General features: G+C 34.6%; 1 protein-coding gene across 11 annotated transcripts in view; it reads left to right on the top strand.

Annotated features, from left to right (window-relative positions):
* Positions 1-13,297, top strand: part of ZNF236 (zinc finger protein 236) — a 240,519-nt gene that overhangs the window by 83,274 nt on the left and 143,948 nt on the right. For 5 of the 11 annotated variants that reach the window (XM_007487804.3, XM_007487802.3, XM_007487799.3 and 2 more), the window contains 4 exons: positions 403-549; positions 1,660-1,731; positions 11,207-11,410; positions 12,852-13,080. In XM_007487804.3, the coding sequence (XP_007487866.1) occupies positions 403-549; positions 1,660-1,731; positions 11,207-11,410; positions 12,852-13,080 (652 nt within the window). Of the gene's footprint in view, positions 1-402; positions 550-1,659; positions 1,732-10,115; positions 10,526-11,206; positions 11,411-12,851; positions 13,081-13,297 lie in introns of those variants that run through there. The other 6 variants (XM_056823559.1, XM_007487800.3, XM_056823558.1 and 3 more) reach the window with 5 other exon arrangements.

Below are 13,297 nucleotides of genomic sequence, written 5' to 3'. Positions count from 1 at the left end.
ATAGCACATATATTTTTGCTTTGATTTCTTTGTTACTTTGAATATCCTTTACATAATTTCTTGTTTGCAATGTGTTCTAAGAGTTGAAAAGGATTGGTGGTTGTGGAGGGCTTGAAAACAGAAGGAATATAAACATCACTGGGATATTGGAATGGAATGTAATCTTTACTTACGACTATCTAACATATAGGATGTGTTGGTGGTATTAATTTTAAATAAAATCAAGCAAAAATTCCCACCCTTTCCCCCCCAATAAAAGTAGGGTTCAGTGGTTTTCCTAGTTTTGGCTGTCAGGAAAAACTCATTAGAATGCATTTTGATTGTTGTGGTTATGTTTATAATTTAACATTATATTAATGATTGTAATTATTTAATTGCTTTTTTCTAAAACAATTCTTTAAGGTCAAGAATGGTCCTACGTATAATTGCACAGAATGCAGTTGTATATTCAAAAGTTTAGGTAGCTTAAATACTCACATCAGCAAGATGCATATGGGTGGACCACAGAATTCAGCAAGTTCTACTACAGAGACTACTCATATTACAACGGTAATGTAGTTTATAAAAGCAAATACAGACATTTCTTTCTTTCTGTAAATGTACTGTCTATATACCTCTATGTAAAAGAGATTTTTACTAAAAGCAAATTTACCAGTGGACATGGAGAAAGGAAGGAGGCAGAGGGGAAGCTTCATGCCCTTGGAAGGAGGGGATCTGTATGTACATGGCTCAAGGACATATGGGGATCAGGGTCAGAGAAGTGAGATTAGGAGGAGGAACATGTGGGGCTAGGACTAGCCACATGGAGCTTGACTGGAATCAAGAGGAAGAATGCAACTTGTAAGGGGAAGATGGGGTGTGGAATGGACATGAACTCAGACTAGAGAGGATAGGCAACACAGTGGCTGAGGACAAATATGCCTGTGGGAGAGTGGAGCAGGGTAAAGACCTCCTCTCTTGGTGCCAAAAGTTTTAAACCAAACACTAGATGTGTGGTGGTGACAGCAATCTATGGATCAGTTCTGCTTTCACTTAGAGTGGGTTTGTTTTTATTTTGGCTTGTTTATTTGTATTTATTGGTAATAAATTAGAGACCACATAGTGCCAAGCTGAGAGGCAGGAGTGGAGAGAGCACAAGACTTTACAGTAAAGTTAACATAAATATTTTTTTTAAATACAGATTTCTTTCAAAATTCCTTACATAAAGCTGAATGTGTGTACTGTCAGTTTACATAAAATGAGAATTACCTGTTTGGGAAATCTTTGTCTCCATGGTTGAATTGTGTATCTAACTATTTTAAAAGTTGACAAAATTAAATTTCTTCACAAAAGGAAGTTCTTGATTAGATCTTTGGTTACTGGAAGGAAATTTGTATTTTTCTGTTATACTAATTGACCCCAAATACTAGACTCACCAGAATTAAAGAAAACAAAATACGATATAAGCATTCATTTATAGAAGTTATATAATTCCATTGACACTTACTAATAATAACGATATCTTCAAATCATAAATTAGGAACTTATTTTTCTTTAAGGTTAAATTTCCCCATGACATGGAGTGAAAAATTTTCTTAAATTGTATATACTTTTTGGAAGCAAAATTGTATTTTCTAATGCTTGTTTTTTAATCTTGTGTGTGTATGTTTTTATTTTTAGGATTCAATATCCCCATCACAAAATACTACTTCTACTACACTGTTACAACCAGTTGATAATAAATGGAAAAATGTAAGTACAGAATTATTTAAGTTGTATTTAAGATCTAGAAATTACCCTGACTTTTAGTTATGTGATGATTTCAAAAGCATTACTTTATGCTCATGGATAAAACTGATTGTAAACATAAGATTTCTGTTAAATTAAAAACCTTCTATGCGTAATGGGAAAAGAACTAATTTTTTTTATTGCTTTTATAATGTTTCATTTTTTAATTTCTTGTTTTTCCTTTGGGGATCTCTTGAAGTTATTTAATTCCAGGTGGGGAATGAATTTTAATAAAAAATTTGTATATTTTAGAGAATTCTACTTTAAGGAATATCCTAAAGTTTAAAACTCATTCATCCATATTCTCTTGGTTATCTTCCTAGTAATTAATAGCATAGATTTGTGAGACAACCAGTTAGGGATTTGGGATAAGATGATTGTAGACTAGAACAAAACCAGTTTACATTTTTGTGTATGGATGTCACTGAACCAACAGTTTTACTACTAGAATATGGAACCTTTTTTTCTTTTAATAAGACAAAATCATTTAAGGGTTTGATTAATGTTTTTAAAAATCACATGATTTAGGGGGCAGCTGGGTAGCTCAGTGGATTGAGAGCCAGGCCTAGAGACAGGAGGTCCTAGGTTCAAATCTGGCCTCAGACATTTCCCAGCTGTGTGACCCTGGGCAAGTCACTTAACCCCCATTGCCTAGCCCTTACCATTTTTCTGCCTTCTACACAATACTCACTCCAAGACAGAAGGTAAGGTTTTAAAAAAAGCTAAAAATAAAAATCATATGATTTGGTTTGGAGATGTTCTATGTCTACTAGTAATGGAAATAGATATATGCTTTCTTTTTCATTGCCTTTGTAATACCTCATTTTTAAAATTTCTTGCTTTTGTTTTGGGAATGTTTTGAAACTACATATATGATAACTATTTCACAAGTCCATATGGTACTTAACTGAATAGTATATAAATATATGTGTTTAGTCCTTTTCACTTGTGTTTGACCTTTCATGACCCCATTTGAAGTTTTATTGGCAAAGATACTAGAGTGATTTGCCATTGTCTTCTCCAGCTCATTTTACAAATGAAGAAATAGAGGCAGAGTTAAGCAACTTGCCCAGAGACACACATTGCAAAATAGATTACTCAGCTGAGTGAAGGATGCCATTTTATTTTTGTCTTTGTATTCTGGGTAGTGTTAAAAGGAATTTCTTAATCTTTCCTTCTGTCTCCTTAAGAGGCAGAAAAGGAGGCAGGAACAGAAAAGTTTCTAAGTAAGAGTCAGCAAAGAGCCCAAGATTCCATTACTTAGGAGACGAGGATCATATATATAGGAGATGAGGATCATATATAAGGGGCACCATTGAGTATTTGAGGGCTTCTTTTCTCTGGCTTCCTAGGGAGCAGGAGTTCTGTGTTGGTCTCTCTCAGTCAAGAGGAACTGGCAGTTGACTTCTGACAGTTTGGATTGAGATACTGATTTAAGGAGGTTGTAGTAGATTAATGTTCCTTGATTAGCTTAGGTAGGTAGTTAAGGAATATATTTCCAGAAAGGAGTAGTGTGGTTAAGATAGATCTGTTCTGGCAGGCAAAAGAACCTGCCCTCGAAGGCAGTTAGATTTAGGGTTTCTTAGAAATTTTAGTTAGTATTTGGATTTTAGGCATAGTTATAAGATATTAGAGTGATAAACTTTCCTCCCTCCTTTTTCCTATCCAAACTTCTCAGAATAAACTAAGTATTTGTGTTTTATCAAAGGGCTCTCTGTACTTATGTCAAACTCCTACCAAAAATTTTAACCTTTTACAGCCTGGTGAGCTAGGTAAAGAGTTTGGTTAATCTATTGATCTTCAAAGTATAACCATAGTGCTAGATATCATGGTATAGTTAGTGCAGGAGGAGGTTCCACTATACCTCAAACAACTCCCACTACTGGGGAACTTTAGTGAGATATTATATATACTAGATTGTCTCTGGTTATTACCATTCATGGGATTTCTTGTTTTGTCAGTACTGATTCAGGGATACCAACTTTATCTGATAGTTGATCAAATTTTCTCAATGAAAAGGAGGCAGCTGAAAAATAATTTAATTGAAACTAGAGTTCCATATCTAGAATATTGCATCTCTCAGTTGACTACCACTATCTACAAACAGAATCTAATTATCACTCAATTTACCAAACCTGCCTGTCCTACTGCTTCTACTTTGTCCATCAAAGCATCTACTGTTTCTATTCCCTCCATCGAGGCAACTAAAACTAAACCCCAGAAAAAAAGAAGATAATAGCCTACTCCTGTTAAGAGAAATTAAATGTTGGAAGTGCCAACATTTAATCCTAAGAAGGAGTTGGTAACTATTAGGCATCAAAGACCATTTACCTCTCAGAATATCGAGGGATTTAAACAGAGCACCCCTTCATTTGAGGAGGAGTGCATAGCAGTTATAAAAAAGCTTGAAACCATATGTAGACAATTTCATCCAATCTGGATTGATTTCAAACATCTACTAGATGAATTTTTAACCAAAATTTAAAAGGATAAAGTTGTCAGGCTTACAAGCTTATTAGAGAATGGGCACTGTTCACTGTTCTTAGCAACCTATCAGACTACACGAGATTGTGCCAAGCTAGGGAGGCAGTACTTAACTCCATGAGAGCATGTTCTGACCAAGTGGGTACCTAGACAAAATTTGAAAAATTAAAACAAGAGATAGGAAAAAATCCTTCAAAGGTTATGGGCCTACTAATAGAACTATATATCTTGAGAAAGATATATAGATTAAGATTTGACCAGAGAAAAGGATATTAGACAATTGAGTAGGCAGTTTGTAAAAAATTGTTGCAAGGTGGGCAAGGATTATTTCTAAACCATTTTTCCTAACTGGGTGAATATGAACCTTGATGAATTAAGTAGAGTGGCAGTATATGTATATAATGGACTAGAAAGGAAAGATCCCGATGATAGTGAATTAGTGGATGCATTAAGAAAGGAGATAAAAGTATTAAAGGGAAAAATTGAAAATTTTGAAAAAGCAGATACAAATTTTGGGGTAGCTATGGCTCTAGTGGGAGAATATACAAACCAAAGACCAATGTGTTACGCAGGAAAAGACACCTAATGATAAATTTCAGGTGCTGGAATCAAATAATTCAGTAATTTTAATAATAATAATGGTGGGAACTTTAGGAACAACTATCCTAGGAACAAGAACTATTTTAGAAATCATAATAGCAACAGAAACAATTTCAGAAATAATAATTATGGAAATTCTGGGAATGAAAGAAACAGTAACCAAAACGAAGCAAATGATATTTTACAATATATCTGTAATGGGGCATATCCTTGTAGTAGCCAAAATGTAAATCCTCCTGAACTCAGAGAGACTCACATGGACCTTTATGAAGGTTTGACAGGGGAGAAAGGACTCTGGAATCAAAGATTGAAACATTTGATTTTCCAGATACAGATATAATTACACCAATCATACCAATCCATTTTCTCCCAAATAGTACTGAACCACTTGTGACTGATAATACCTTACAATCCAGATACTGGGTCATCAAGATCTATGATGATGAGTTCACCTGATTCTAATTGTAATTCTGTTGGCTCTAGTAGTGTTGTTGGGGTGTCTGGAACACCTTTGGAAGTCCAAAAGCTTTCACCATGAATGGTGCCTGTAGGACCTCTATCTGTGAAACATTCGTTCCTTTTAATGCCTATCTTCACAATGAATTTATTGGGGAAAGATCTTTTGTCTAAATTAAGGGCCATGATAGCATGTACTCAAGATGGCAATATTACATTAGAACTACTTGAAGAATCTCTAAATTTGTTCCTGGTACTTTTTCTAGATAGTCAGAAGATGAATACAACTCCAACCTTTAAAATACCAACAGATATCCCCAAATCATTAGGCCTACTTAAATCACCGGTTCCGGTTCAAATTAGAGGTGAATGAGAGGTGGTCTACCTCCATCTATTCTGCAATATGTATTATCAAAAGAAGCAATCGAGGGAATTACCCCAGTGATAAATTCTTTACTCACACAGAAAATAATAATCCCATGCAAATCGAAATACAATACACCTATTAAAAAACTGAAATTAGATGAAAACGGAAAACTGGTTTATAGATTTGTTAAAAATTTAAGGACTATTAATAATCATATAATTAAAAGACATCCTATTGTTCCAAGTCCATCAACTATTATTTCCAGTATTCCTAGCAATGCTAAATATTTCACAGTAGTAGATTTGTGTTCTGCTTTTTTTCAATACCCATCCATTCCCAAAACGTATTTGCCTTCACCTGGAAAGAGTCTCAATATACATGGTGTTATCTACCTCAAAGTTACATAGAACATCCAACTTTATTTTCTCAAATTTTGACACAAGAAATATCGAGTTTAAGGAGAGCCATTTAAAACACTTTGTGGATGATTTGCTCTTGGCCTTGCCAAATGCCGAAGCATTCCAAGAAGATAGCAAGCATCTTCTGTTGCAATTATATAAGAGAGGACACATGATTTCAAAATCAAAGGTTCAGTGGTATTTCCCAAAAGTGGAGTATTTAGGATTTGTTTTAGCTGAAGATCCTCATTTCATTTCCCTTAAACATATAGAAGATATCCAAAAATTGAGTGCCCCATCCACTAAAAGACAATTGAGAGAAATTTTGGGAACAATAGGATTTTGCAGGCGGTGGATTTCTTGCTATGGGGAAATTACCAAACCCCTTATAGCACTAATAAAAGATGTGGTTATTGAACCTCTTAATTTGGATGCAGAAAACCTGGCAGCACTTACTAAATTAAAACAAGCTATTCTATCTGTACCTGCTCTAGACATCCCCGATTATAAAAATCCATTCATTCTGCATGTACATGAATGAAGAGGAGTAGCCCCAGGTATCTTAAGACAAGCCTTAGATCTGTCCAACATCCAATTGCATATTATTTAACTCAACTAGAACCAATAGCTTCTGGAGCACCACCATGCCTTAGAGGAGTAGCTGCGACAGCTTTGCCAGTAACAATATCTGCAGATTTAGGATGCCCACTAATGAAAATATGCCCTCATGAGGTTGAAGCATTAATGCTAAGACATAGAAAACAGGCATTCTTTGACCAGACTTACAAGATATGAAATAACTTATTAGGCAATGAAAACATCCCTTTAAAATGCTACACAACACTCAACTCAGTTACCTTGCTTCTAAATTTTCCAGTCGTAGGAGAACCATTGTATAGTTGTGAATCATTAGTGTCTATGGCAGAAAAATCTCTTGAAAATCTCCTGTACATTCCTTTGGATAATGCAGATCTAGTTTTGTTTATGGATACTTCTTCCTTTATGAGTGATGGTAGATGTTAAACTGGAGCAACTGTAGACAGAGAATTTACAGCTCTGTGGTCATCTTTTCAGCAAATATAAGTGCACTAGGTACAGAATTAATAGAGTTAAAACAAGCCTGTTTAATTGCAAGAAACAAAAAAGCAACAATCTATACAGATTCAAAATATGCCTTTGGAATATGTCACTCTGTGGGTACCCTTTGGCTTCAAAGAGGTTTCTTAATATCAGTTGGTAAAATGATCATAAATGTAAAACTTATAAATGAAGTTCTTTCAGCTCTCCAACTACCTGAAACCCTGGCCATAGGATATTGCTCTTCTCATACAGGTGGAACCGATTATGTTTTGGGAGGCAACCACAGACCAGATGTGTACTGCTTTAGAAGGCCCTTAATTGATTTTTAATTTGACAATTATAAATGAATCAGATTCATTCCTGGCATATAATGAAAAAGAGATGAAAAATGGTAACAAAATTTTAAGGATAAATAAGTTAATGGCCTATGCATAGCATCAGAAGGTAAACCAATACTTCCTAGAACTTTTAATCAACACATTTGCCAATCCTTTCATAAAAATGGTCATTTTGGAACCCAAGGCATTGTAGATTTGGTAAAGAAAGTATGGCTAGCCCCTGGCATAACAGATATCACCTCTAAAGTTTGTGCAGCTTGTGCAACTTGCCAAGTGTATAACCAACATATATTTTGTGGAAAAGCATTTGGAGGGACGTCCTTTAGCCTATACACCATTTGAATATCTCCAAACTTATTTTATAACAGTGCCAAAAGCAGGACATTATAAATTTTGTTTTGTTGTAGTAGACCAGCTAACAAGATTGTTGGAAGCATTCCCAACAGCAAGAGCTGGATCAGTGTTTATAGCAAAAATATTACTAAAAGAAATCAGATCTCAATTTGGTTACAGGAAGAATTGATTCAGACATAGGAACACATTTTACAGATTCAGTTTTAGCACAAATATATTTATGCTTAAGAATAATCCCAAAATTTCATGTACCATATAACCCACAGAGCTCAGGGCAAGTAGAAAGAATCAACAAAGAATTAAAAGACCTTGATTGGCAAGTTATATACTGACACTCATTTGAAATGGCCTGATGCTCTCCCTTTAGCATTATAATATCTTCGAAGTAGGCCAGGTGGAGATCTACACATATTACCATTTGAGATGCTGTTTAGGCACCCACCTATTCATGCAAAACCGTTTAATCCTGTATATACATCATTGTTAGGAGGAGATACTATTATTGCAACGTATATAAGAGATCTGCAATTCAAGGTACAAGAACTTCAAAAATCAGGAGCTATAGTGCAAGTTGGACCTATAGACTTTTCTCTACATTATTTAAATCCAAGAGATAAAGTGTATATAAATAACTTCCAGCACATGGGAGCAACTCAGCCAGCCTGGGAAGGTCCATTCCAAGTACTTTTAACAATCCCTACACCAACCAAAATAGGAGAAAAGACATCATGGATCCATTGTTCTCATGTGAAAAGAGTAACTTCCATTGAAAATGATTAACTGCATATATCAAGGATAAGACTACAAAGACCACTGGACACTATTTTCAATGACATTGAACTCCTGAACTTATAGTTTACTTTTCAGTAAAAGGTTTGATTTTCTTGTACATAAAGGTTTCAAATAGAATGAGTAATACCCAATAGGTAAGTGTATAATTTATGTTACGTTATAGGATTTCTATTTAGAAATAATAATTATTAATATACTTTTATAGGATTATAGAATGTCAAATAACTAAATGATAAGTAAATGATAAAGTGTTACAAAGTGTTATAAGTGTTGATCAACACCCACCTGGGGGGGGGGTTTGTTCATCTCAGGGGGGGATATTATATGTATATAATGTGTATATAATTTTCTTGTATTTATTTAGTTTTTTGTACATAGTAACTGTGAGGTGAATTTGGGTTAATATCTTTAGGTTCTTATTTCTGTAGAGTATAGTCAGAATTGTGTTATTCTGTAACTGTAAATATGTGTAATTGTATATAATGTGAGACTTGCGTGTTGCAAGATTTGTTTTGCTTTTTTTCTTTCTCTCTTCACTTCTTCCTGTGTCTAATGTAGAATATAAGATAGTTTTGTTTCAAAGATCCATTGGGGAGACTGGTCTCCCTAAGGATCTCATGGTGGGATATATTAAAAGGAGTTTCTTAATCTCTCCCTCTACCTTTTTAAGAGGTGAAAAGGAGGCAGGAACAGAAACATTTCTAAGTAAGAGTTAGCAGAGAGCTAAAGATTCTGTTACTTAGGAAATGAGGATTACATATAAGGAACACTGCTGAGAGTTTTGGGACTCTTTTTCTCTGGCTTCCTAGGGTGCAGGAGTTCTGTGTCAGTCTTTCTCAGTTAAGAGGAACTGGCAGTTGATTTCTGACAGTTTGTATTGAGATACTGATTTATGGAGTTTGTAGTAGATTAATATTCCCTGATTAGCTTAGGTAGGTATTAGGGAATATATTTCCAGAAAGGAGTAGTGTGGTTAAGATAGATCTGTTCTGGCAGGCAAAAGAACTTGCCCTCAAAAGCAGCTAGATTTAGGGTTTCTTAGAAATTTTAGTTAATATTTGGATTTGGGGCATATTATATTAGAGTGGTAATCTTACTTTCCTCCTTCCTTTTTCCTATCCAAACCTCAGAATAAATTGTTTGTGTTTTATCAAACTGCTTTCTGTACTTGTGTCAAACTGCTACCAAAATTTTAACCCTTCACAGTAGCTTCACACATATAAGGAACTTGCTTATTCTGTTATGGAGATATGAAAAAGATTGCCTTGCTAGAGGGAAGTTTCTTTTGAGATTGTGTGATATACATTTGTAATGGACCTAGTAAACACTGCTTTGTGACGTCCCCCCCCCCCTTTCCATTCAGCAATATATCACTAGGAATTAATGCAGTGGAAAGTGATAAGAATTCAATTTGGGGCCATGATAAGGCATATTTAATTATAGGATGAAGGGCAGGGGACTAACCTGGATAATCTATAGGTTTTTGATTTGAAAGAAGATACTGAGGTATAAACAATATAGGGACTGTGGTCTTCTTTTCTTGAAAGTGATCGTTGATCCCCTAATAGTATTAAAATTGGCTGAATATTCCTTTATGAAGTCACTTCCATTTTGTTGTTTAGGTCATTTCTTTTAAATGTGGTTCTTGGGAACTAGAATTGAATTTTCCTACAGAAATAATTCACACAAAGAATTTAGGAATGTAGACAACCTCACAAAAGTGTACTTTACTCATTTTATAGCTAAAATATTTTCCATACTTCTTTAAGTTCTAATGAACATTTATCATTGTTCCTATGGGGAAATGTGTTCTAAATTCTAAATCAGGAAGCCAAGAACATATCTTTTACTCTGAGATCCCAGTGACAAGAAGGTCTTTCCCACCTGGAGTAGGGTTTCTCTATCAGTTCTTCTTTTTTTTTCCTCTCATTCACACAGATAAATATGTAGACAGATAGATATATACACACACACTCATATATATTCTACCTTGTTCCTAACTCAGAGAATGAGGGAGATTACATGTGGTGGGGGCTCCTAGGATGGGAATGGGAAGTGTGAAGATTTTGGAATTGATAGGTGTAAGGAAAATCAGGACTCTGGCAAATGAGTTTATGGGACTAGGACTTTTGGGGAGGGGCAGATGATGTCATGTATATGCCTCTGTGTGTGTATATGTGTGTCTGTGTGTGTGTGCCTGTGTGTGTGTGTGTGTGTGTGTGTGTGTGGCGCTAAAAGTAGAGAAAGGAGGAGTACTCCTGGTTAGGAGGAAAGGAAGGAGGAAGGTGTCAGAAGTGGAGGCTTCATTGACAGCTGCTTCTTCAGGGCTTGTGGAGTAAGGGAATCTTCTTGAATGGAATTGTTTGCAACAGACTACCAGTTTCTCATTTATTTAGTAAAAACAAGATTTTAGATTAAATGAGGGGAAGATAATTTTCATTATTTTGAATAGGTCACTTGTAAATCAAATATTCCCAAGTAGTACACTACCAACATTTCTCATAGAGAAAGTAGAACAAAAATAAAGCTAATTTCACTGTTATGCTTTATATAAATATTATGTATTTCAGGCCACACTTTTTCAACCTTCACCTCTCCAACAGACAGAAACCTCAGCAACTTCATCGGCAAGTCAACAAGGCCCACAGGCAGTGACTGATGTCATCCAGCAACTTTTGGAGCTGTCAGAACCAGGGCAAGTCGAAACAAATTCATCTCCACAACCAGGCCAGCAATTAAATATTGCAGTGGGAATCAATCAGGACATTTTACAGGTGAATCATGTTTACATAGAATTATGAAAAAAAATTAACATCTCTACCCAATTAAATAAAGTATCTGAATTTTAAAAACAATAATAATTTTGAATATACCATCTACTAAGTTATTGAGGGTTATCAGTCTGCTAGGGAAAGGGATATACTTGCATTCAGGAAATATGTGAATGAAAATCCATATAATTTTATTTTAAAATTTTTACTTAGTAGAAAGGTTTGTCAAACAAATGTATTGGCATTTCTCTTAAAATAAATTTGGTAAAATAGCATTTATTGCCATTATTTAACAAAAACAACAAAAAAACCCCTTACTTTCCATATTATAATCAATACTCTGTATTAGTTCAAAGACAGAAGAGTGGTAAGGGCTAGGCAATGGGAGTTAAGTGACTTGCCCAAGGTCACAAGCTAGAAAGTGTCAGAGACTAGATTTAATCCAGGACCTCCTATCTCTACAGTTGACTCTCAATCCACTAATACACTTACTCGCTATTGCTGTTATTTAAGAAGGATTTTAGGAATGCCTTATTGAAGATCTTTTTCCAAATTTGGTTATTAGTATTGCTATATCTCTTCCCCTCCCCTCCCCTTTTCTTCCCTCCCCTTGTCATCCTCTCTTTTCTTTTTAAACTCTTACCTTCCACCTTAAAATTAGTACTGTGTATTGGTTCCAAGGCAGAAGAGTGGTAAGGGCTAGGCAATGTGGTTAAATGATTTGCCCAGGGTCACACAACTAGGATGTGTCTGAGGCCAGATTTGAACCTAGGTCTCTACTGAGCCAACCAACTGCCCCCTTGGTATTGCTAGTTCAAACCAAACATAAATTTTTCATTCCAAGTTATTCTTTATGTTGGTGTATAATTTGAATAAACATCATAGGGCACATAAGGAGAAGGGAATCTTTTCAAGTCTTCCAATTTATTTAACCTTCTCTCCATGCATATTCTTCATTCACTAATATACATCTTCTCTACTCTGTCTTCATTGTTAATAATTCTTCCTAGATGATGCTTCATGGAAAATCAAAGTGTCACACTGATTGGAAAACAATACTTTAAAAATAATATTGTTTTATAACTCTTCCCCCCATCTCAGTTACTCTAGTGTATGACTAATTCACTTGAGTGGTTTTCTGAAATTCTGACAACCAAATTAATTTTAATCCATTTTTATGGAAATTTAAGTGAATACTATTTAATACTTAAATGGGAGTGGGTTCAATTATATAATCAAACCATCAGGATATAATTCTGAGAATTTACTGCTTTACAGTAAATCACTTTAGAAATACACTTTAGAAATATGAATTTTTGTTTTCAGTAGATCAGAACTATAATTTTATGAAACAAATAATACTGTTATTTGGAAGATATTACTTTGGTATTTGGTAGTCAAATTTGGATTCTTATATTAACCTTTTAGTTTTGTTCTATCTTAGCAAGCCTTAGAAAACAGTGGGCTGTCTTCAATTCCAGTTGCAGCACATCCTAATGACTCCAACCAAACTAAGACTTCTGCATCTCAGATTCAAAATTCAGATATTCACAGTGTTTCAAATGAGCCACCAGACCCTACAGAAGCAGAGCAAGATAAAGAACAGGACACTTCAGATAAATTGGATAAGAAAGAAAAGAAGGTTATAAAGAAGAAATCACCATTTCTGCCTGGTAATTTTAGTAACACTTTAGTATTTGGATCTACTTTTAATTAACTTTGAATAATAGCAAATTGTTCTTAATCATTTAGAAAGAATATCTTTTCTTTTTTCTAACTATATATGTTTTATGTATGATTCATCACCAAAAGTTAAATAGCAAGATTTTTATTTGTTAACCTTTTTATTCAAGAGACAAACTTCACATATATACACATACATAAATATGC

The sequence above is a fragment of the Monodelphis domestica genome, chromosome 3, assembly GCF_027887165.1.
Source record: "Monodelphis domestica isolate mMonDom1 chromosome 3, mMonDom1.pri, whole genome shotgun sequence".
Classification (NCBI taxonomy): domain Eukaryota; kingdom Metazoa; phylum Chordata; class Mammalia; order Didelphimorphia; family Didelphidae; genus Monodelphis; species Monodelphis domestica.
The sequence above is the reverse complement of the archived record's forward strand: the minus strand, read 5'-3'. Positions and strand labels throughout refer to the sequence as shown.